This window comes from Condylura cristata, unplaced genomic scaffold, assembly GCF_000260355.1.
Source record: "Condylura cristata isolate star-nosed mole 26May11 unplaced genomic scaffold, ConCri1.0 scaffold00001, whole genome shotgun sequence".
NCBI classification, from domain to species: Eukaryota; Metazoa; Chordata; class Mammalia; order Eulipotyphla; family Talpidae; genus Condylura; species Condylura cristata.
In genome coordinates, this window is record NW_004567102.1 from 53,209,778 (window position 1) to 53,235,938 (window position 26,161).

General features: G+C 33.3%; 1 protein-coding gene across 2 annotated transcripts in view; it reads right to left on the reverse strand.

The window, feature by feature from the left end:
• The window catches only part of REV3L (REV3-like, polymerase (DNA directed), zeta, catalytic subunit), a 133,670-nt gene that overhangs the window by 5,422 nt on the left and 102,087 nt on the right, over positions 1-26,161 (reverse strand). For both annotated transcript variants that reach the window (XM_012722936.1, XM_004673774.2), the window contains 12 exons: positions 25,040-25,158; positions 19,922-20,040; positions 17,533-17,674; positions 15,992-16,236; positions 14,698-14,806; positions 12,631-12,837; positions 9,962-10,071; positions 6,288-6,402; positions 4,101-4,238; positions 2,371-2,561; positions 1,529-1,775; positions 365-574 (listed from right to left, as the gene is read on the reverse strand). In XM_012722936.1, coding sequence (XP_012578390.1) covers positions 365-574; positions 1,529-1,775; positions 2,371-2,561; positions 4,101-4,238; positions 6,288-6,402; positions 9,962-10,071; positions 12,631-12,837; positions 14,698-14,806; positions 15,992-16,236; positions 17,533-17,674; positions 19,922-20,040; positions 25,040-25,158 — 1,952 coding nt within the window. The remainder of the gene's footprint in view (positions 1-364; positions 575-1,528; positions 1,776-2,370; positions 2,562-4,100; positions 4,239-6,287; positions 6,403-9,961; positions 10,072-12,630; positions 12,838-14,697; positions 14,807-15,991; positions 16,237-17,532; positions 17,675-19,921; positions 20,041-25,039; positions 25,159-26,161) is intronic.

Here is a 26,161-nt window from a genome sequence, read left to right on the forward strand (position 1 = left end):
AGGGATTACAACTGAGATGGAAAAAGGCCCGTTCTAACTGCTAGTTACTAGCCATTTTCTGTGACAACCAAATTTTTACGAGAATGGTAAATAGACATGGTAGATAGAACAAAAGGCACGTTTTTCTTCCTTAAACAACAAAAAAAGCTATTGTAAAGGAAATTGGGCAGATGGGCATTCTAATTCTACTTTTTAATACTCAATACATATTCCATTGGAAAAAACCCATAAATGTTTTAACTTTATTAATTTAGAATTCTTCACTTTTCATACCAGTTTCATAACTTACACTGTACCATAAAAAATTTACTACATTTCTTTCAAGAAGCAGACTGCTTGGGTTCTCAGTGGAACAAGGCCATACCTTTACAAGTTGCTCCTGCTTCCGTTCTAACTCTCGAATTTCCTGGTTGAGTATGACTGCAACATGCTGAGGCTGGCTCCGGCATTTACTACAGATGCCATGCTGAGTCAAGTCATCACACACCGGACAGTGTAAGGTAGTGAAATACTGTGAAATGGTGCCTTTCCGACCTTCAGATTCACTCCGAGAAGAGCTGGTGGTTTTCTGGATCTATAAAAACATCAACTCAGAAATAAGTCTAAGCCAACTTCACAATAGTTGATATTCTCATGCTAATTACTACGGCATTGTTTTATTCAAACATGAAATACTGAAGAGCTACCATGGGTGAAGCACTAATCCAGATACTGTTAATTAATTCCATGTTGAGAACGGATGTTGTTTAAGGCTACACAATTTGAGCTACAGAAACAAACCAAGTAGAAGGTTAAAAATAACTTGGAGGGTGCTAAGTTCAAACAAAAATAAACCTGGAACATTATAAATTATAAATGGATACACATCATCTAAGAATTCTTCACTGAAGTTAATAATGGCTTCTGCAATTTCTCTTTTGTTGCTCTTCTTCTACTGAAATATTATACCCTTAACCTATTTTTCTAGTGACTTATAAATAACTCTGTATAATAGTTACTAAGTCAGCCTCTTACAAATACCATTGACTTAGCCATTCTTGCTGGTGATGAAGTGAAAAACAGAAATAAAGCCTAAGCTTTCTGATACGGAGACAGGATACAGCATTACTGATGAAAGCAGATTTTCTGAAGTAAAGCCTCAATCTGTTCCCTATCTTATTCTTTTCCAGGAGGCTATAAGTATCAGCTTTTATCAGTTTGTCTGAATACTTTCAGTCTTTCATGGCATAGTAGCAAATGACTGAGTAAATCTAATTCTCACCAGGAAAATAATTATTCCACTGCTAGAAAAATGGATCTCAGATTATTACAGAATCACATTAACACACCTTTAGGTTTCTAATGAGTAAAGTAGGAAAGAAGAATTCAAGCAAAGCTCCTTTTACTAACATTCTACACATTTCTTAAAGCTATTTAAAAAGAAATTTTTCTTCCCCTTCAGTTAGCTTTTATTATCTGGTTTATTTTGAGTTATTCTGTAAAGTGCTTATCACTGAAATAGTTGTTAGAAGCTATTTGTTTAGCTTACCCTTGGTAACTCATGATACCAGTTGAAAACATCTATACCAATCAGTGAGAAGATTCTTGCCAGAGGTGGAAGGATTTGTTTGGTGATATAGTAAGTGGCATTAAGTCTCAGAGTCGGGTCCTGCAGCACTTCCACTGGGCGTCTTACCAACTGGATAAGTGGTACTCCGGGGGCCCCATAGATGATGACATATGGCACTCGCTCCCCAACTCGAGGCTCAGAGCGCCGGTCATAAGTAAGCATTTTCCTATTCAAGTTCAAATAAAATATATACTCAGACTTTCATGGAACACATCTTTCCAATATATTAAAACCTTAAAATAATGAAGCCATAAGAAATCTACAAGAGATACGTTCAAATTAGAGACTTTAACTTTTCTAACAGTGCCAACTAACCAGATATTCGGTAAAAGTTTAAAACTTACTCTGTAAATTATTGTTATCTGATGAAATGAACTGGCAGATAGCAACAGAGATAATAGAAAATTTAGGCAGGTAGATGATGTGATTCTTGAATGATACCATCTAAGTATTCTGGTAGATCAACAATGATTTTGATGTAAAACAAGTCAAACAAGCTTTGTATCAGATTATAATTTTACTGAATTTGGTTTGCAAAGGAAGGAGTAAAGTGGAGTTCCTTTTTACTGTTCAGAGTTCACAAAGTCTGAAGAAGCCTCCATTTACTTTTAATGAGCTTTCATGTGGACAGGTTTCATTTACACAGGCGAAGAAACAACTGTGTGCTATGCACTTGGTATCTTTATAAGCACTCCAAAGTGTACAGAAACCCAGGAATGCACTTGCTAGGTATTCAGGTGTGTTGCAATGGACATCATTACCTTGTAAGTTCAAGAGCTGGCACACAAGCTCCAGGTTTGTAAGAGGAGCTTCCTCTGTATTCCTTGGCAAAGATAAAATCTTGTATGCTGGCCCTTCCTTCCAGAAGCTTCATGCATTGTCGCTGAACGTACTGTTTAATTAAACTTATATCTCTTGTTTCAAATAGAAGCTTTAGAGAACGCTCAAGTATCTTAAAAAGATAAAGAATATGTGCATAAAGATAAAATTTTGCTCACTATATATGATCACTATTGTTATACTTTCAATTATGTTACTACTGGGTAATTTGCAATACTACCTAAATAATCTGCAACTTATAATGACTACCTAACACTAGAAACTGGAAAATATTTGAGATTACACGGCTTGATATTCTATTGACAAAAATAACATGTAGTTTGAGGAAAAGTCATGTTGGAAGATATGTAAATGAAACATGTAAGTTTTCCTTAAATAGCCCAAAATGCTCAAGACACCAAACATGGTTTCATATATTTTTACTTACACTGTAAATAAAAAGGGTCTATCTCACATGGACAGAGAAAAGTTTAAATATTTCAAAGTTTAAATATTTCACTAAGCAGTGAAATAAAAATCAGTCCCCTTTGCCATGTCACTACTGTGTATGTGTGTGTATAAACGTATACATATGCACATAGAGAAAATTATGTGGTGGATATAATTTTTTGTGTAAGAATTATTTATACTAGAAAATGACTGCCACAGAGTATTAGATTTATATAGTTGATTAAATTTAAATTAGTTTCAGGTGAAAATTCTGTGTTATTCTAACAGAACCTAAATTTATACAACTGGTTTGCTAATGTAGCTACACCATATAACTATGTATAAAACAGGATATCAATATACTGACAAAAGTCAATCTGTTAGGTTTTTAATGTTCTCATAAAACTCAGTGTGTAGCATACGATTTTTGGTATAGAAGGAGTCTGGGTCTGAGTAAAGGGAAAAAAAGTCACAAATACTGTGCTTAAATTACTGTATTTGAGAAATTTGGCATTTTATAAGTACCACTTTTCAGAAATCTTCCTAACTTGTATTTGACACCTCTACTGGCATTTGTTAATCTAGAATAGATTATATTACTCATTAAACTTCTTTTTTATCCTGCTCCCTAGTTGCTGGGTATTATATGATTACATGTTATAATCTCCAGGTGACAGAAAATTTTAAATAAGTTTGTGTATTGTGTTTTAGGAATTGTGATAAAAGGTAAGAAATCAAATTATTTTCACTAGAAATAAAATTCTCAAAAACCAGTTAATTTCTTTTGTAGTTAAATAGGCTACACGTGGATGTATACTTAAGAATTTTCATCAAATACTTTAGTCACTTATTTCTTAAATAAGAAAACAGGGCCCTCCCTGGTGGCGCAGCAGGTTAAAGCACTGCACTAAGAAGCTAAAGCCACTTCCGCATGAGTTCAATTCCCACCTGCCCAGGAGGTGACCACATGGCGTGGCAGACCTCTCTTGACCCGCCTGCTGCTCCCCTCAGCAGTGTACTTCGTCTATCTGCTTGTTCTGCTCTCCACTCTGTCTCTCAAAAGTCATATCTTCTTAGACAATTAAAAAAAAAGTAGAATCTACATACAGTACAAAACTACTGTGAATCCTCTCACCCTCCGCATCTCTGGCTTGTACCCCAGTTCTGTATGAATAAATAAATAAATCTTAAAAAAAAAAAAGAAAACAAACATATAACTTACTTTAGAAACAGCAGGGCAGGAATCTCTTCTAACTGTTTCTATTCCTTTCGCATCAAATACTGGGTCCTTTTGATCCAGTGTTTCATACATGTAACCCACATACCTCTTTTTTGTTTGTAAGACACAAGGCAAGTATACCTGTGATGGAATTAACAAAAAAACCACTAAATAACTTTTTCCTATACCACGAACATGCTATTTTTATGTCTTTTTAGCCATGTGTCAATTAAAAAAATTCCAAATATGGTTTAGGATCCAAACACATGATATAACACCTGTAGGTGAAAGCACACAAAATGAGTTGTTTTTACTTCCTGTCACTTACTCCCTTTCTGACACACTCAAAATCTGCTTTTACCTCTCTAACACTATTCTCTCAAAAGTCATATCTTCTTAGACAGTTAAAAAAAAGTAGAATCTACATACAGTACAAAAGTAAAGTTATAAAGTTGTAGAATGAAAAACCCTGTATCCCCAGCATCTACTTTTCTCTCCCTAGTTGTTCTCTCTCCTCTGTTGTTTTCCTGAGATAATCTATGCAAATACATTTTCTTATACATGTGATGGTAATTTACTGTATATGCCATTTTGCACTTTGCTTTTCAACTTAATATATTTTGGAAAGCATTCCATACTCAAAAGCTCATATAGTTTTAAATAAAATGACAGTACATGTTGTCCTGATTTATGTATCCAGTTACCTCCTAAGGGTCATCTAGGATGCTTCCAATCTTCTGTTATTACAAATAGTGCAGTGGATACATTTTCTGAAGAGGATCAATGGGTGTGTTTCTCCCCCTTATGCCTCAATCACAATTAAGTGTAAAGTGTCTAGATCCATTTAAATTATAAGGACACAGAAAAGTTAAAAATAAAAAATGGGAAAAGCTATACATGTCAAATAGTAATCTAAACAAAGATGAGCTAAATACCATTGTCAAGAAAACATAATTCTAAATGAGTGGAACTATAAGACAAAGAGGTAAATCTTTGATTATATGTGCAGGTGTTAGCACCTCTCTAGTAACTGGAAGCAAATCAGTAAGAGACTTCAACAGCACTAACAAATTAAGTAACATTTATAAAACAATACTCAATAACTAGTATATGCAAAGCTGAAATTTTCAAGGTTATATGGAGTAGTTACTAAAGCAGACCATATGCTGAACCAAATACAAATTGGAAACAAAGGCAATGAAATCACAGAATATGTTCTCTGATCACAGTAGAATTAAATTAAAAAGAATAATATAAGATTTCTAGAAAATTTCTAAATGTTTGGAAGTTAAATAACATTTTTAAATATGGTTATTTACTTGGAATCTGAATAATAATAAAAAAAAGGTTATCAAAATTTACTGCTAAATTGAATTTTGAGAAAAAATTATTGCTTTAAATGTTTATATTTAAAAAGATTTGTTTAAAGTCAGTGATTTAAGTTTCTAAATTAAGAAAGGAAAAGCAAAGCAAACTAAATCCAAATAAATAATAAAGGGTAGAAATTAATGAAATGGTTCTTGGAAAAGTTCAATAAAAAGATAAATCTCTAGTTAGAACAATCAAGGGAAAAGATTACCATAAATTATCAACACCAAAAGTTTTGATAGAAGGAATGTGCAAAAGATCTTGCAGATACAAAATCACAAAAAGTAAGTGTGAATACTTCATATCTATCAATTTCACAGCTTAGGAGATTGGACAAATTCCATGCACCTAAACATATCAGGGGCATTTAGGAGACAACACCATCCCTGCTGTGCCCTGTCTAAATTTCGGAAAACATAATACGATTATGGTGGTTTTACATCATAAAGTTTGGGTGGTCTGTTACACAGCAGTAGTAACTTGAAGAGCCATTTTATATCTGTATGAAATATATTAGAAGAATTTTAAGAAAATTATGTAAGATTAAGGGAAAATAATTACTTTTCAGCAGCGTAAGATAAAAATTGTTATATTACTTTTTTCTAAAAATATATTTTCATATTTTAAACAATTTTCAAAATTTACAAAAAGTTTGCATAAAGATGTTAAAAGGAGTCATTTTTTCTCATTAATAGTAATCAATTCCTTTGAATATATTTTCAATGAGCAATAAGTGTGATTTTAGGGAAAATTACATACTTTCTATAAAACCTCTAAAAGATATGTGACCCTATAAGTAATTATTAGTATTACATTTCTTACCTTTTCAAACTTCAGTTTCACTGGTTTAGGATTGCTAGCAGTTACAGCTTCAGCAATTTCCTGACCAATCTTAAAAGACTGCTCCTTAGTAGCTCCTTTCAGTAGAACAAACATACTAAAAGGATTAAAAATGGATAGGGCAATGAGGAGTTAATTCTAATAAAAAAAATTTTAGAATAAGTTTTTTGTTAATAGTCCATCTAACACCAAAGAAACTTCTCCCTCCCCTTATTCTTTAAGTTATTTCATATCTGTTTTCTTGTTTTATCACTTGTATACTCACGGCATATCTTATTACACTTTAAGAAACCCAGAATTTCTAATTTAGTTACAGACCAACTTAGCGACCACAACTGCCAATAAGATCCTGGGTCCTACCTAGACATATAGACATTTTATGACACACAGTTACATCAAACAGAAAACAAAAGATGAGATTATAAAAAGTGAAAATTTGTGATATGTGAGAAAATTTCCTTCCAGAAACTGAAGAAAACAGATTTTGCAGGATAAATTAACTGAAGATAAATGAGAAATCTCAAAAAGGCAGTCATCTATTTTCTTTATTCTAAGTGATGGGATTATACTATAAACTCTAATTATAGCCTTACAATAAATTCTTAGAAGTAAAACTACAGTGAATATTTAATATACTTTTTAAGATACTGTCAAACTGAAGTCCAAAAGATACTTCTGATGTACATACAATTTTACCAACAATTATACAGCTTCAGAGAAGGATTTTTCATATAGCTATAAAGTATCTATACAGAAAGATCTCAAAAATAACTGATAAAAGTATTAGACATTTTTTCCTAACATAATAAAAATATCTTAGCGATTATATAATTGAAGATGCACTTTATAATTATAGTGGAAAGTCATTGATTAATAGAATTAGACATCATCTTACCACATGACACTAAGATTTTTTTTCTAGCCTTACAGTCACAAAACCCAATCCTACTTAAGTAGTTTTATATTGAACTTTAAATCTCTTTTTTGGATGGCTTAGTTGAACAACATTTTCTGCCAAAACTGGAGACAGTACTTGTTTTAGTCTGATTATAAAAAAAGACTATTTATTGAATTTTACTTAGTCTTTCAGTCTTTAAATTTAGTCTTAATCTGAATTAATTTTATCATTCACTAAGGCAGAACAAGCAGGACCTTTTAACTAGGTTTATACTTTTTATTACTTGAAGCTTTTTATATTTAATTTTTAGACTCATCTGATAGACTTTATACCAACTGAGCCTTTTTTTTTTTTTTAAGATTTATTTATTCATACAGAACTGGGGTACAGGCCAGAGATGCGGAGGGTGAGAGGATTCACCAGAAACAGAGTGGGGAGCAGAACAGGCAGATCAATGAAGTACACTGCTGAGGGGAACAGCAGGCGGGTCAGGAGAGGTCTGCCACGCCATGTTGTCACCTCCGGGGCAGGCGGGGATCGAACTCATGCGGAAGTGGCTTTAGCTTCTTAGTGCAGTGCTTTAACCCGCTGTGCCACCAGGGAGGGCCTGAGCCTTACTTTTTAAAGGACATTTATGGCCTATTTTAAAAGATTATTTCAAAAATCAATTTTACTGATATGTAATTTGCATATCTATATCTAAACTGTATTTAAATTGCATAGTTCTATGAATTCTGACAAATGTATATGCTCATTGCTATGGAATGAATATGTCCACTTAAAAATTCATACACTAAGTACTAATCCTCAGTACCTCAGAATTTGGAGTTAGGACCTTTAAAGAGATGATCAAGTTAAAATTAGGTCACAATTTATAATAGATGGTAGGGTGAATCTAATCTGACCAGGGTTTTTTTTTTGTTTTTGTTTTTTTTTAAGATTTATTTATGCTTATAGAACTGGGGTACAGGCCAGAGGTGTGGTGGGTGAGAGGATTCACCAGAGACAGAGTGGGGAGCAGAACAGGTGGATGGGTTGAAATACACTGCTGAGAGGAACAGTGGGTGGGCCAGGAGAGGTCTGCTGTGCCATGTGGGTCAGCTCCCTGGTCGGGGATCAAACTCATGCTGCAGTGGCTTTGGAGAGCTTCATAATGCGGTGCTTTAACCTGTTGCGCCACCAGGGAGAGCCCTTGACCAGAGTCTTAAACAGGTTTTAGGAAACCCTAAACCTGCCAACCTCTTGATTTTAGACTTACATCCTCCTAAAGTATGAGAAAATTATTTTCTGTTGCATAAGCCAAGTTTGTGATAGCCCTAATAGCTACCACTAGTCTCAAGGTTAAAATATTTTCATCACCTGCCTCTTCAAAGTTTTATTATACTCCTTTCTGTATAATTCTCCATTTTATTCCCAGTTGGAGGGACACATGACCTGCTTTCAGTTATAATTTTTTTCCTCAATAATTTTGTAAGTAGGTGATTGGCAACTATCTTTTCTTAGGGGAATTTGCTCTTAACTATCCTACTGTTCCTCCCAACAGCATGAAAACTACCGACCTAAAATCTTCTCCCAGTTCTTTCTGAGAGTGTGTTAATTTGGTTTGAGTTCCTAGGGATCTTAAAGGTTAGATCGTAAAACCACCATTAGAATCATGCACAAAACTTCTGGCTGTGTGTTGTTAATCACTGACATCTACATACCCTGAATTAAACTCAACAATTCCTCCTCTTCCGTATTTTGTGAGGATCTTTGCTAACAAGGTCTAGTAACTTTGTTAGATTACTCAGAAAAGTGTTGCTACAGATCCAAACTGGTTTTTATGAGGCAGAAGCTGGATAATTGGATAGCTTGAAACTATCCTCACCTGTTGGAAATGAACCAGCTTCTATACTGAGGTAAAGGTCTCAGTCAGGATTAACATGATTATGCTGATTCTATGCTCACTTAAGAGAAGATTAAATACAGTTAAAGATTACCTAGAAGGTATTATTAATAATTCGAAGCATTATCTCTTATTGCTACATTGAACTATTAAGTGATCAGAGTTCCCAAGATGCTGACATGATGACATCATGATTCCAGCCTTTATTATATATATATATATGAAAAATCAAACCAAGAAATTTACATAATACCTATATTCTGGAAGAATTTTTATGTAATTCAAATTAGTTGCCACATAAATAACTGGGCCCTGAAAAATACCAACACAAGCAAGGCTGAAGTTACTAATTCAGGATTCAAAGGCAGCCTTATCCTTTGTCAATTCATGGACAGTGGGCTTCAGAAAATCTGTGAGCCTTCTGGAATCAAGTGGGAAATTGTATTTGCTTATATGTACTTTTTGTGAAAGGTCAGTAGATTTTGGGGCCAAGTGAAAAAGCTCATAGCTTTTTTTTGGTAACTTTTTCAATAACATTTTGATTACTTTAAGATAAGTCTATTTAAATTCAGAGAGCTGCAGCTATATAAGGAATTACTCTTATTTTAAAAGTTATCTCTATAAATAAACTCCTGTGTATACATTTAGTTTATAGATGACTATCTACCTCAATATCTAGAAAGACACCATGGGAAATCTTTATAGTCTGTGTCTCAGGACACATTTTTCTGTCTCCTAGGACCACGTAACTAGTAAAATCAGGACCTCAGTAATAACTATGATCATAAAATCTTAATATGGGAAAGGAAGCTTACTTTTAGGAAGGATTGCCTTTAAGCCATTTCAAACACTGAAACAAAACAAAACTCATACCTGTCAGTATCACCATATACAACCCTGGCACCCCATTTCTTGGTATCATTCACCAGTTTAATAGCTCGTTCCAAGGTCTCTCTGGCTTTGTGAATAATACTATCGCCAACCTATTGGTACAAACACATTGGAAACATAATTTCTTAACTAGCTTAGTATAATCAATATTTTTAATAAGCAGTATTTAATTACTAAATATTTCTAAAATGAAACAAGAACATATCTAAAATAGCCATCAATATCATTATTCTTTCTATAAGTACTCAAGAATAAGTCATTTATTTAAAACTTGTTTATTATATGCCTTTATAACCAATTAGGCAGAAAATTATTCTATATATGTATATATCTTTCAAAATTTTTCTGTTGGAACATTATAATAATTTCAACAGCATTAAAGTTAATGGTGAATTTATATCTCAGCAAGTGGTTAGATATAACTTTTACATTATTAAATTAAAAATTTGATAACTATATGATAAAAATCAGTATTTAAATTAGAAAGGAAGATAAACATGTAGAGATACATTTATTTATGCATATAAGACCAGGGAGGCACAGGGGGGTGAAAGGACTCACTAGAGACAGTGGGGAGCAGAGCAGGTAAATATACTGAAATACACTGCTGAGGGGAGCAGCAGGCAAGACAGGAGAGCTCTGTTGCGCCATGTGGGTCACTTCCCTGGCTAAAGATTGAATTCATGCCACAGTGACTGGTACTGAAACTTAGCCCCTATTCTACTAGGGATGCTTGTGATTAGTGAGTGTTAATAATGATTGATCATCACATAAACTGATAAAAGAAGGCAGATCTTGACACATGAAAAACAAGCTAATTATATTTCATAGTTAATTAAAGACTTCATTTACTAAACTAATTACAGCTAAGAGCTGGAGAAAATTGCCCTTTAACATACATGGGAACATTTATTTAAAATTAAGAATTAGGGCCTCATTGGTGGCATGGGGGTTAAGTCTCAGCACTATCAAGCTGTCTCTAGTCATTGCAGAAAGAATTAAACCTTTGCCAAGGAGCTAGCCCACATGGTGTAATGGATCTCACATGTCTTGCCAGCTGTTCCTCTTAGCAGTGTATTTCAGTGGATCTGTCTGTTCTGCTCCCTACTCTTGTCTCTAGTGAATCCTTTCACCCCTCATACCTCTGGCCTACATCCTAACTCTTGAATACATAAATAAATCAAGTACATGTTAAAATAATAAAATTAAGAACTAAAGATTTCTTCTTCACTATATAAGTTATTATAATGACCTAAAGTTGCTTCAGAAAGGATATATTAAATATATGAAGAGAATAACAATGGTAGCAGACACTTAATGTGAGTTTTAAATTAAGTTCATGAATTCTGTTGAGATACAGTGCATTAGAAAATCTTGATGAGAACCACATTTAAATTATTATATAACTGAGACTCAAGTTTTAATAAAATGTTCAATTTGTTACCTTGCTACTTTCAAACATAATAAACTTTAAAGTATATGAAGGCAAATAGCAGGATGGGTGAGCCACCTACTGTCAGTTAAACATAAATATGCTTTTGATATACATACAAATAAATACAGCACACTGATCCTGAATTTGTGACTCCCATTTAAAATATATTTGTAAGAGTCAGAACCCTTGCAGCTGTTCTTGAAGACCACACAAAGGGAAGGATTCAGTGACATGAGGTAGAGGAAGAGGGTAATGGAAAGAATGATAATGAAGTCAAGAATGATTCTGCTGTTTTGTGTCATGATTCCTAACTTGAAAAACATTATTCAATTATAGGGATAAGAAATTGGATTTAGAAACAAAAATAACTGGTCTCACAATTTAAGCATAGTTGGATATCCTGAAAAGCTCTAAGAAAAATATTTATGGTAAAAGTTTTCTGATACAAAGATACGTTGGCAAGTATATGGAAAAAAGGCGCACATTGTATACTGTGGGAGGGTATATAGATTCATGGATTGAACACACACGCACACACACACACACACACACACACACAGTATGGGAATATGGAAATCCCTAAAAAATTTAAAACTGAAACTACCATATGATATAGCAATTTCATTTCTAGGTATTTATCCAATGAAAAATCATTAACAAGACAAGTCGACCCTCTTCTCCATCACTATTAAATTATATTATTTTGTCACATTACATTGTATTCATGTTACTCTCCTAACTTAATTTCTATGGAAAGTATCCTTTAATTGCAGCTACTAATGTAAAAGATTTTGCTTTATATTCTCTGGTACACTAGTAAATATTAATGATTTTTATCATTCTGACATTTGGAGAATCCAGACTAACCATAATCAGATCTCTATCAATATACTAAAAGGGGTGATTTAGTACAAAGGTTGTAAACACTGCTATAAAGATGGCAATGCAATGTCATATTAAATAGTTACACAATGGTTACCCAGATGATGTAGAAGTGTGTGTGCTAATTTTTAAAATAAACATTGAAATAAAAACAAAAAGAATTCTCATTGAGAAAACCCATAAATCCTCACGCGTGTGTTTATCAGTCCCAGTTCGAGAAAAAGTTTTGTCTAAAGTTTCAAAACAAAGCAAAATGTTAAAAAAAAAAAAAAAAGGTGTCCATTTAACACTGCTTTAGTTGCTCTAGAAAATACTACAGATTTTTATCACTGACCTCAATGCATGGCATTCTTCCAGAAAAATTAGCAGCTGTATACCCAAATGTGACATTTGCTATAAGTTTAAGTCCCAGCTGACGGGCATCGAGCATTCGTGAAAGGGCTCTGTCTTGCTTGTAAGCTTTCATTGACTGCTTCACCATGAGTCTAGTCTTCAATATTTCTTCGAGCATTCTTGGCAGCACACCCTTTCTTACTGAAGGCTATCAAAAACGAAAAGAAGAATGTTTAAAACACTCAAATTTTATAGATTTGGAAAATTAAGGAGTACAAAGTTTAACAATGGCCAACTGTCATGAATTGAATACTAATAATAGAGTAGCCACAGGATCGGTGGCCTTAAATCCAAAATCATCATATTTTCTTTTTGTTGAAGAGGATTTTCCCTAAAAGGTTCCTGCAAGGTTTATACATCTAATGCAGTAGTACTATGTGAGTTCAGAGACCTCCAGGGAGGAGGATGTTTATTAGTGCATGAGGGACCATACAACAAGTTCAGAGGGAAATTTTGTTCAAAACTTTGATCCAAAGCCCCACTCTTTCAGAAAGACACATGGGATTTGTATAACTCATAACAAACCTCAGTTTTAAAAGATGTCATCCTAATGACCCCACACAGTAATCTGCATGGAACTCCATTTATCTACCTTGGAAGAATGATGAGCTGGGTTGACTCTGCTGACATTCAAACCTGTAGTTCCAAGGACTCTAGGTATTTCAAATCTGATGCTTAGACCACTAAGCCATCCCCTCCGGCCTATATTTATTAGCAATCTGGAAGAGGGGATGAATAGTGAGGTGATAAAATTTGTTGATGCCAAAAAATAAATAAATAAATAAATAAATAAATCACTTGTATTAATCAAGACTAGGGAGAATTTATAAGAACTCCAATAGGAATGAAAACCACAAAACAGTATTCACTTTGATGATTCACAGACATGTGCAAGGTAATGCATGTGGATTGAACAATTAAAACCTATATACATATATAGGATAATCACAGTCCTGAGTATTAAAAAAAACTCATTTTCATAAAGTTTTATTATACATTGGGTCAAAATGTAGATGCACATTTTAAAAACACTGTTAAAGAGAGATAACAGGATAGGTAGGTGACAATGAAAATGTATTCTAACCTCTTAATTCATTCTGTTTACTTTTTGCAGCATTCACAAAGTTTGTGTAACACATTATCATTAGTATTTTCCAAAAAGGAATCTACTGTGAACTCTGGTAAAATTTTTTCTCATTAATTACGAGTGCTCTTTTTTTTTTTTTTTTTTACAAGTGCTCTTTTTAACACACCATTGACTTATTCATAAAAAATATTACCTTTGCTAAATATACCAGAATGAATTGAGGGCTACCGGGGCCTAGCCTACTATCAACCATTACTCCATGCTTCTAGTACAGACTTAAGGAAATAGAAAACAATGAAGTTGGCATATGAGAGCTAATACAATCTCTTAGATATGTCCTGCATATTTTTAATTCATTCGACACTTTCTCAGTCTCTCTGAGGGGAGATTAAGAAGAGAAAAAGGGAACCTATTGTTAGTTTAGATAACTTCTTTAAAATGTACTGAAGAAATGTATCAATGTATTATTTCTAAGATAATCAACAAGTTGATTATACAGAAGATTAATTACTATAGTTTGCTCTTTAGATTAATTTAAATGTTTATTAGTTAATATTATATTATCATTAAATTGCTATTTAACATTGCCACATTCTAATAAAGGGCAGAAGGGATACATATATATTTATTTCATTCAAAGCTAAAATCTTAAAGATTTTAAATCTTAATTCATACAAACAAGATAACATTAAGAAAATGATTTGTTAAAAGATATTCCTTGCCCACGGGGATTACAACTGAGATGGAAAAAGGCACAAAATGATGTAAAAATAAACTATTATATTAGTTAAAAAAAAAAAGATATTTCTTGACTTTTTGAGATCAGATATTCAAGAAAGCTTATTTTGTTTGTATTATACACCAAAACCAGTAGTTTCCAAAAGTTTAGTCATAGTTGATACATTTACAATAGAGTATTACCTTGACAAAAGCTACTCCATTGGGGGATACTGTGATGTCATGCCTAATTTGGTAAAGTAAATCTGGAGGTACTCTTAGAGAGGTACAGCCAAATTTGAACTCATCATGCCTGTTAAGAAAGAAAACATTAAGCAAATGTTTCCCAAATCATAGAATAAAGGCTTTAGGCAATTTTAAGAATTTTTCTAATTCCCTAAGAAACTCATTTTCAGACATATAAACGTCAATTTATATACCAATTACTGTTTGTCTAATTTCAAAAAAGCAGTTCTTCAAATATTCATAACTTATTCAACAAATATTTAAAAAATGGCAGTATCCTAAAATTTATGGTAAATACTATACTGAAATGACAAATAGCAATTTAGGCGTTAAAGGACTGCAAATAAAGGTTTCAAATTTCTGTTTTTACTAAAGACAGAATAATCAATCCAAATTTCTATGAATACCTATTATAAAGGGATAAGTGTATTCTAGATAAAAACTAAGTGCACGACAACTACATTTTTCTAGTAGGAGAAGAACTATCAACTCCTTTGAGTAGTAAAAATGTTATTCTCATTGAGTTTATAAAATCTGATTGATATGTAGGTAAGTGAAACCTGACATTTAATAATTTATCTTGAAAAAAGTCAGATTATTTCTAAGAAAAGTCAAGAGGAGGTAATAACTAGAGTTAAGAGATTAGGCTCTCCCTGGTTGCACAATGGGTTAAAGCACTATGAAGCTATCTGCAGCCACTGCAGTACGGAGTTTGATCCCCAGCCTTGGAGGTGACCCATGTGGCATGGCAGACCTCTCCTGACCCATCCACTGCTCCCCTCAGCACTGTTTCAGTCAATCTGCCTGTTCTGCTCACCACTCTGTCTTTGGTGAATCCTCTCACACCCCATACCTCTGGTTTGTACCCCAGTTCTTGTATGCATAAATAAATAAATCTTAAAAAAAAGTTTAATTCTGAAACTGTTCCACTGAAAAGTGACTTACATGAATAAATTAAAGATGACTCATTAAAAGCGACTATGGATACATATGGCAAATGAAGCAGATTTCGTAAGGCTAATCTATTCACAGTCTTCTTTATTTGAGTCATTCATCCATGATGCTGAATTAATCATATGGTGATCCTTGTAAATTAGTAAGTTAACAATGAAACTATTAGCTGTGGTGCAGCCCTTTCATCTATTATTTCACTCATTCATTCTTTATCTTTCTCATAAGAACAGCCTCAAGTGCAGGTACAAAATTAAAGTACAAAACACAAAACATAATTGTAATTATAAAAAAAACTTACTTTCCCAAGTTCTCCACATGGCCAAGGCAAGTGGAAAAACAGTAGTTATAGGCAATCACAATAGAAGGATATAGTGACTGAAAATCCAAAACAAGAACAGAATTGCTATAAAAGCGAGATTCAGGCTCCATAATCAGGGGGACACACTGTAGGGCTCTCATCTGGGATCTCTGCTGGACACTAGGTGTCACAGGAATATAGTTCATTGGTTTGGCTATACGCAGCATCATTGACTCCACACGGTACTGCAAGAAGAGGTGAAAGTAGAAAGAAGACAACGGTTGAAATATAAACATACTTGTCTTTTGAATATGAGATAATCATTGGGAGAGGTTTTGCTCTGCAGAATAGGCTGCATGACTGTCACAATCAATAACACCAAAATGGTTTAATAAAATTTTCATGTGCTTAAAGGGGACATTTATAAGACTTTTCCCAGTCCTGTAACATTTATAAATACCACAAAAATGTATTAAGTAACTTATGCAATATAGTCAATTTTGAGCAGGCCAACACAACTGAATTTATATCTGAATACAGTGAGAGCATAAGCAGCAAATACAGAAGAGACAGCTACTATTTGACAACTTCATTAAAAAAGTTGGAGAATAATCTTTCACAAATTTATTTGGGAAAATTTGAGAATAAATGTTATTCTAAAATATTAGGATCCCAGAATTTAAAGGTAAATACTGATGCCTTGCAAAACTGAACATAGCAAGTACTGTTTATAATTATCACTATTAAACAGATGGTTTGGGGTGTTTGAAAAAGAAAGCATCTGCAAGAACCAATACGGGTTCACAGAAATGTTTTGTAAACTTTTTAAGGTATCTTTGTCTTTTATAAGCTAGCTGAAATAGTTTTTAAATCTTGTTGAGAAATAAACATATAGCTATGTCAATAAAATTAAACATGTGATACTGAAGCATTTAGAGGTCATTTTTTGTGATATTTGTTGAATTTACAGAGGTTAAGGAACCCGAACGATTTAGTGTGGTACCTCAGATGCCTAGCACATTGAAGGTATTATTTTAACACACTAGAGGTACAAAAATTTTTGTTGAATGAGTGCATGAAATTATTTTCAGTAAGTCACTTGTAAAATCTCTCATTCTATCTTTGGAAAGTTAGAAAGATAGACATTAAATAGTTTCTAAATTCTCATTTTTCTTTAATATTTTTAAGAAGTGATTTATAGTCTACTTTTATTGATTCCAAAATTCTTTGTTTTTGTACTTCTTCATTTTTCTAAGGGGCTTTTCAAGGCACCCTTATTCACACTGACAATATTCAGGGATTTTAAATATCATCCTAAGAGCACAGACAATTACTTTCTTAATACCATAAACAACTTAGCGGTGCTCAGAAAGATGGCAATGAAAATAAAAGGTAGAACTATTAAATGAAATGAAAGCTTTTCTAGGAAATAAAATGTTAAATTAACAATTACTTGATACCAGCTAAAGTATCAAGCATCTCAAAGGTAAGAACATCACTCACATAGAACTTTCAAGTGTGCAAGAATATAGATTTCCCACCTGTGAGCCCCTTGTCAGCACATGTAAAAACTGAATGCCAAACAGCCTGGCCATTTCACTGGTTTTCCCAATCAGGTCCAGCTGTTCTAACATTTGGAGATTACCACGAACACGGCTAACATAATGATCAACCATTTTCCATCTGTTAAAAAAGAATCCATGTTACGAACATTAGGGAAAATTTTGAACACTTGAAACTGTTTACATTCTATTAAAAAATATGTACTAAAAGTGAGCTTACAAGAAGGAGGCATAATGTGAGTCTTTAGCAAAATGTTAAGAAGGTATCAGGTATACTGAGTATCTAAGCCCTAGTGAACTATACAAAGTTTTAAATAGTACTTTTTATATGATGGTAAAATGAAAAATTATTTTCAATGTTTTGTTTGATTTTTAAAAATTTTATTACAATGGATAACTGTGGTCTTAAAAAAATAAACATAACATGACAAGTTAAATTTTTTGTTGGGTAATTTTGTTGTTGTTAAAGAATTTATGCCACTCTCCTAATTCTTTGTAGAACTCAAATAAATAAAGGTTTTCACTTGGAAAAAGGAAGGAAGAAAAACAAAGCATGAGGTACTCAGACTAGGACTATACAGATCTGAAATGGCTGAACTTAGAGCAGTCTCTTGAAGGACAGAGTATTCTTGCAGGTAGGGTATCTAGGAAGAAGGTACAAAAAAAGGATATTTAAGAATTCCAAGTACAAATTCATTTATTCTGAACGTTTTATATAGACTGGCTCTACACCCAGGAAGTGGAGAAGAAAATTTCCCACATTATCTTCTTGAACTATTTCCTTCAGTTTCCAAGACAGTTCCAGTTCAGAAACTGGAGTAGCAATTCCTTGGATTATAGAGGAAATCAGTATGGTATTATGATTTCTCTATTGATTACAAAAGGTTTTGATTTGGGAATCTAATGATGAGACGTAACATTGTTTTATGGAAAATTTGTTCTAAATAAATCCCACGCAACAAAACTTTGGGAACATGACTCATTCATTAAATTAGGAACTTCTGGAGACCCAATCTGGGATTAGATAACAAAATAATAATCATAATTAATGTCTTTGACTAACAAATTATCTTTTTTTAAATCAATTTACTATATATCTGCATACTATATATCTCCTTAAAACATTTCAAAAAGGAAATGTCAATCAAAAAGTGACTTACTTCTTGGTTAAGAACTGACAAATTAAAATTAAATTTGTGTAATACCAGATGGTCTTACTTATAAAGGAGGAAAACAGAGAAACCAAATAAAGGGTCAGATAAAGTAAAGACTAACTTCTTGAAAGCTGACAAGTAGAATGGAGGAACGTAGAGGGGGTGGGGAACAGGGGGAAAAAAACCCTTCCGCCCCCAAATTAGACAGTGAAAATTGAAAATATCATTGAAAACCAAGGGTGACAAATGCCCCAAACTGACAAGTGCATCAAAAAGTTGTGGTATATTTACACAATGAAATATTACTCAGCAGTCAAAAAAAATCATGCCATTTGGAGCATCATGGATGGAATTGGAAGGGATTATGCTAGCTGAAATCAAAAGATAAATATCGGATGGTCTCAATACATATGGCATATAGAGACCCAAACAAAAGGTCAAGAAAAAATCAAAATTAGCAAACTGACCATAGATCTGAGGCAAACAGCAAGGGAGGGGGAAAGAGGGAGTTCAAAACAAGAGAGGGAAGAACACATGGAGTATGGTGGCAGGAGAACTATGGGGACTACAAAGATGTAAGAAAAAAAATTTACAAAAACACAGAGAAATTGTTACTAGCCCACGTGCACTGGAAGAACAGTTGAAGAAAATAATGTAACAGTTCCTTAAAATGGAAACACATTAATCCCGTGATTAGGTAATGCTACTCTTAGAAAAAAAATGTTCACATAAACACTTGTGTAGTTTTATTTATAAAAACCTTGAACCAGGATAAGCTTTGGTACATTCAGATACATTCAGATATTTGAATACTAATTATAATAAAAATTAACAAACTACTAGCTTATGCAAAAATTAGGGTGAATCTCAAAAAAAAAAAAAAAAACCCTCAATATGCAATATGCTAAGTTTCTTGAAGGAGTCAGACACAAGTAAACTGTAAACAATTCTACAACTGGCAACACTAAGCTTTATTAATAGAGATTCAATTCTTACCCAGATAGTTAAAGGATAGATAGGGTGATTAGAAAACCAATATAAGGATATTTCCCAGGTGTCTGAAATGTTCTTTCTCTTGGTTAGGGTGGTGGTTATATGGTACATACATTTTTCAAAGTCCTTACATAATATACACTTTAAATGAATATAAATTATACTCCACTAGTACAGATTTTACAAGAGACATTACCCTCCTCAGAGTCATAAAATGTTACCTGTACAGATCTGTCTTGTTATCAAACCAATCTGACAAGACTCGAAAGGTAAAGAGGGGAAAACGCTGATGAAGAACATGAAAGCTCACATTTTCAAAGGTGTAGTTAGTTAGAGCCACCTAAAAAAAAAAAGCAAAACACCATTATAAAAATGCTTGTATTTATGTGCTAATTTGGTTTTTAAAAGATCCTAAATATTAAAGTTTTCATAGTAAATATGAGTGCTACTGATTTGTATTCCAAATGAATCTTAACTGAAAACTTTGTATGTACATAAAACCTATTGGACAGAAATGTTCATGATAAATTTAAATTTTATGTTTAATGGAAAAAAGTAGACCTGATGAGATTCAACATGGTCATGTACTTACTTAAGAGACCCCAATTCTTACTACTCCTTTTTCTTAAAGATTTATTTATTTATGCATACAGAACTGGAGTACAGGCCAGAGGTGCAGGGGTGGTGAGAGGCTTCACCAGAGACAGAGTGGGGAGCAGTACAGGCTGACTGATGAAGTACACGGCTGAGGGTAGCAGTGAGCAGGTCAGGAGAGGTCTGCCATGTGGGTCACCTCTGGGGTGTGGATTGAATTCATGCTGAAATGGCTTTAGCTTGCTGTGCTTTAACCCGCTGAACCACCAGGGAGGGCTCTACACTTACTTTTTGGTCTTTGATGAAATGTTGATTATGATTAACAGTATCACACAGATTCAAGGATGAGTAATCTAGTTAAAGAGAGGGATTCATCCTGCTTAGTACTAAGACCCAATACAATAATACGGGCTTACTTAATTTCATTTCAGAAAAAAACAAAAAACAAACAAAATGGTAGGAATGTCTTCCTAACTTCAGACTAAAGCTGTGTTAGTTGGAAAAGAATGCTGAAAAATTATCTACATTTACAAAACATGGTTCCAGCTAGATGATCTCTCAGAAATAACACCCAGGGCATAAGAAAATCTAGTAAGTGGCAAGTATTTCAATATGGAAATTCAGTAATAAGCAGTTGCCATTCTTAGATCAATTGGGATTCTGAGAAATAGTTCAAATAGCATTTCACATTTATATATTTCTATAAATATAAGGTACAAAACAGGAACTAAATGTTATGTTTAGCTAAGTGCAGAGACCCAAATTGATATTTATCTATAGTTTCTATCAGCTAACCTAGAACAAAAAAATGGACTATAGGATACTTCACTCAAAGTATGTGGGTAACAACATACACACAGAGATGTTTTTTACGTTTTGGAATTCTATTTCAAGGTCAACATAAAAGTAGCATTAATCATTATTTTTGAAAGAAATTACCATTTCTTAAAAAAGAAATTAGCACTGGCCTATTTGCTCAAAAATAACTAGCTCATTGTATTATCAATCCCTATATCAGAATGGCTTTTCTACTTGCTAAAGTATATTATTAGTTTTTTTTTTCTTTTAATTTCCATTTAGTTTTAAAGAAAACAGAGTAAAGGGCTCTCCCTGGTGATATAACAGGTTAAAGTGCAGTACTATGAAGCTATCTGCAGCCAGTAAAGCATGAGTTCAATCCCTGGCCAGGGAGGTGACCCACGTGGCAAGGCAGACCTATCCTATCCCACCCACTGCTCCCCTAAGCAGTGTATTTCAGTCCATCTGCCTGCTCTGTTCTCCACTCTGTCTCTGGTGAGTCTTCTCAAACCTCCCCCCCTCCGCCCCATACCTTTGGCTTATACCTCAGTTCTTGTGTGCAAAAACAAAACAGAGTCAAACTTCTGATCTCAGGTAGGTACGTGATTATTTAAATACAGAGTATAGCACTTAAGTCCAAATCTAAATTTCTGTCAGGGTGTATACTTTCATTAAAATAAACCCTCAATAAAACTGTCCTACAATTCTCTCATTAGGGGCAAATTTTAGGTTTGTCACATAAGTTGACCTATGAGTATTCATTAGAGGATTCTGAGACTTGAATTGTGTGAATTTAACCTTAAATAATAATAATTGGTGCCAATATCTGAGGCAGACCTATGTTCTGGGCTGATTTTACTCAAACAAAATAATTTCATAAATTGAATTTAGATTAGGCAAATATAACCTTGCAATATGTATTTTACTTCGAATTTCTTGCTATCACAAAAGCATAAACACGCATAGCTAGACCATCAGCTGTTAGTAAAATTAAAGGAAGGAAAAATGAATTCTAAATTAAGATGATTCATCTTCAGAATGTCTTAATCTTTAGAGTGGCATACTCTAGAAACTGGAATATGAATCTAGAAATGAATTAGGAGCTTGTTACTGTTTTAAGGAAGAAAACTAAGTTAAACATTGTTTAAATATACTACGTAGATCACAATCAGAAATCATATAATGAAAGATGTTAGTGTTTGTCCATTTGTTAAGGATAAAAGAATGGGCTAATAGAGGTATTATGGTAATATTTTCCATTCATCAAGTTAGTATACAAATCACAGTGACTAACTGCTTAAGAAACTCAGAACTGAGAGACATGGTTAAAGTGTTAGTATAGGGGAACAGAAAGAGATGAAAAGAAAAAATGGAAAGAGACATCTTCCCGAGACAGCACCTATCTGTTGTCTCAGCCATCACCTTATTTCCTCAATTGTTCCTCATTTCTCCATGAAGAGCTTTATTATCAACACACACTTTATATAAAGAAATATACAAATTGAAAATGAATTATTCAAGAATTCTTATATATGTATACAACCATTAACCCACTATCCATCCATGTGAAGATACAGATTTCTAAGGCACTGAAAACTCCCTGGTACCCCTTCCCACTGGATATTCCTCAACATATTAGAACCTAGTATGTTCTATAACTTAATGGGGGGGAGGGGAGAGAATTGATGGCTGAAACAACCCATACCTTCCCCAATTCTGGAGGTCAAAATTCCAAGATTAAGGTGTCAGCAGGTTGATTTTCTCTTGAGGCCTCTTTCCTTGGTTTATAGATATTAGTCTCTTCCCCATGTCTTCACAAGGACTTCCTTTCTGGTCATAACCTAATTTGAGCTATTTTTTATATGATTTCTTTTGTTTAGCATTGTACCCAAGATTCATCTAGCTGTTCAATGTAGCAGTAAACTCATGTATTAATTAACAACAGGAATACATTCTGAAAAATGTGTTGCTAAGTGACACATTTCATTGTTGTGTGAACACCACAGGGTGATAAAAAAAAATACTTAGGAGGTATAGCCTACTACACCTGGGTAGAGGGTAGACTTTTGGGGCCACTGTCATACATGTGGTCCCTTACTCACTGAAAGTAAGGCTGGACTGTATACATTCACAGGTACACACACTCATTGTGGGTATTATATGTTTTTAAGTACATAAAGTATTTATAATAAACTCTGAGGAAACACAGCATGGTCCTCAATAGGCCTGAGTCTTGACTACTATTAGCTATGAAGCTTTAACAAGTTATTTAAATCTCTGTGAACAGTTTCCTCATTCATAAAACATTTTATGGTCTTCATTATGCAATTATTCCTTTATTGTAAGATTTTTATTTTACTTGTTTTTGTGTAGAAGAACTGGTATACAGACCGGAGGTATGGAGGGTTGAGAGTACTCACCAAAGACAGAGTGGGGAACAGAATAGGCAGTATCACTGAAATACACTGCTCAGGGGAGCAGGAGAGATCTGCTGTGCCATGTGTCCTCGCTGGGGATTGAACTCAGGCCATGTTGCTAGGGGAAAGCCATTGTGGTGGTAGTGCTGACACTTACCCCTAGGCCACTAGTGGGATCCTGAGCCCATTCACTCTTAACTGACTTCCAAGGCTCCATCTCTAATTCAGACATCTGCACCATATTTGGGACTTTCCTATTTAAATGCCTGTTGGGTTTCCTCATCTGGATGTCTGACAGACACCTCATGCTCTATATTCTTCTTCTACTGCTGCTGCTACCAGAAATCTTTATCTCAGCTCTCAAAGCCAGAATTGTGTGTTGCTCTTAGCATTTTCCAACTACTGCCTTTCAAATGTACATTAGTTCGATGCAATATTTAACAACCTTAGTTTAAAAAGTTCCTTCTTATGTCTGCACTAAAATTTTCTTTTTGTAATAAATCAAAAGGCCAAAAGTCCATCTGGCCTTAAGTGCAAAACTGACTTAAGTGCAAATGGGTTTGATTAAAAAAAAAAAAAGCTAGTGTATTGCCTTAACATTTCATACATTTTTTAACTCTTTCCCTGAAAGGGATTATATCTTTAGCATTTATGAAATTACAAACATATAAGCCTGACATTAACAAAAAGTATTCTTAAGTATTTATTAAATATCATGGGCTATATATTGGAGTGTCTAAGATGGTGATCCATTAGAAGTTATTGGGTTAGTTAACTGATTGCCTAATCAACTGGTTTATAATACATTTCTATACAAATCACCCACTTACCAGCATTCCAAATTAAAAAAAATTGTTTTCACAGTGGTTGAAAAGTCATAGTGGTTACAAAGACTCTGGACCAGACTACCTAGATTTAAATTTGTGTTGGGGCCTACCACTACCTAGCTTTGTGACCCTGGAGAAGTTAGTTAATTATCCAAGAAGCTATTGTAAGAAATACATGATTCAGTCCATAAAAATGTTAATTCAAGTAAAACTGTAGTAGATATATAAAGTAAAGCATTCAAATAGATGTCAGCTCTTATCACTAAAAGCAAAGTGACAAGAAAAGTGACCAGGGATTATCAAGGTTCCTAACCTCACTTTAGTAGGACTGATCTCATTTATACAAACATGCCTTTTTGTGTTCCTATGCACCAGTCATTATGTACATAATAGTATATATTTTCAAAATAAGAACAAATACAAAAAAGATGAAATTATACAGTATTCACCACACATACATAACATTTTATGATACAAATTTTACTGGTACTTTAGACACAAACAAAATAAAGGTAAAATTGATATTAAAATTAAAAAATTCTCTATTTTAGAAAGTAGCACTTATTTTATAACTCTAAACACAATAAAAACTATTCATAAAGAAGCTTAAGTTACAAAGTTAAACTGTACTAGAATTCTGATTAAAATTGTCATGCTGTTGATGTAATGTTTACTACCAAACAAAATCATAAATTAAGCTTACCTCATTTCTCATAATTCTCCAAAGATTTAGTGTAATTCGACCAACAATATTTATTTCACTCATTGTATCTGATCCATATTCATCTCTTTCAGCTGCAAATCTGTTCTCCATTTTATCATCTAAAGAAGTAAATAAAAACTACCTTAGGACTCATAAAAACAAATCTCCAAATATATTATGCCAAAGAAAGTGAGAATAACTGAAAATTAAAAGAGTATTTTGACACAATTTGTCTTTCTTCTTTAAATTATAAAAGAACCTCAGGAAACAAATGTATCTGAAAATTAAATGTAAATTTCAATTATAAATATATGTATACACTTATGCATATATATTTAAAAAATACCTTTTTAAATTTGATAACATCTTATGCTTTATTAACAGTAAGTGCTACAACATTTCTTTGGTGTTATAATGAAAAATGTCTATTATTAGCCTGATCACTTTTTGAAAAAAATGGTAGCATCTTTAAATTTCCTGAAAATTTGTTGATGTCAATTAGTGATATTCATATTCAGTATGAACTATTTATTTTTTAAAGCTTTTTCATTTCTACATCATTATTCATTTCTGTCCAACAGTTGATCTCTCCTCAGGTGTAGTCACCATAATTTTCCCAGCACTGCATCACCCATGAACCATCACCATAGTCCCTTGTGCTCTTCCTTTTCTGATTTGACTCCTCTCCCTCCTCCTGAAATGTATGCAACTTTGTATGGAGAAATAGATGAAGCATTCCTCTACAGTAAACAGTTCTGAGTCTAGTTTCTCAGATGTGATTTAAACTAGAATAGAGATTAAAATGTGCTTCTTTTACATAACACTGGGTATACAGAAATGTTGGTTAGATCATTACATTTATGGTAGATAAATTTATTTATCTACCATATATGGATGGTATGTACGAACAAAGTCATATAAAAAGTAAGGACATATATATGAAAATGAGTGAAAGGGAAACATAACAAATACACCAAATGTGTGTACAGCAGTGACATTGGGGTTCTTTTACTTTTCTTGATTCAAAAATTTTTCTATAATGAAATTATGTGAGATCTAGAACTCACACAATTAAAAATTATGCTATAACTATAGTATTTCAAACATCTTGTCTTTGTAGTG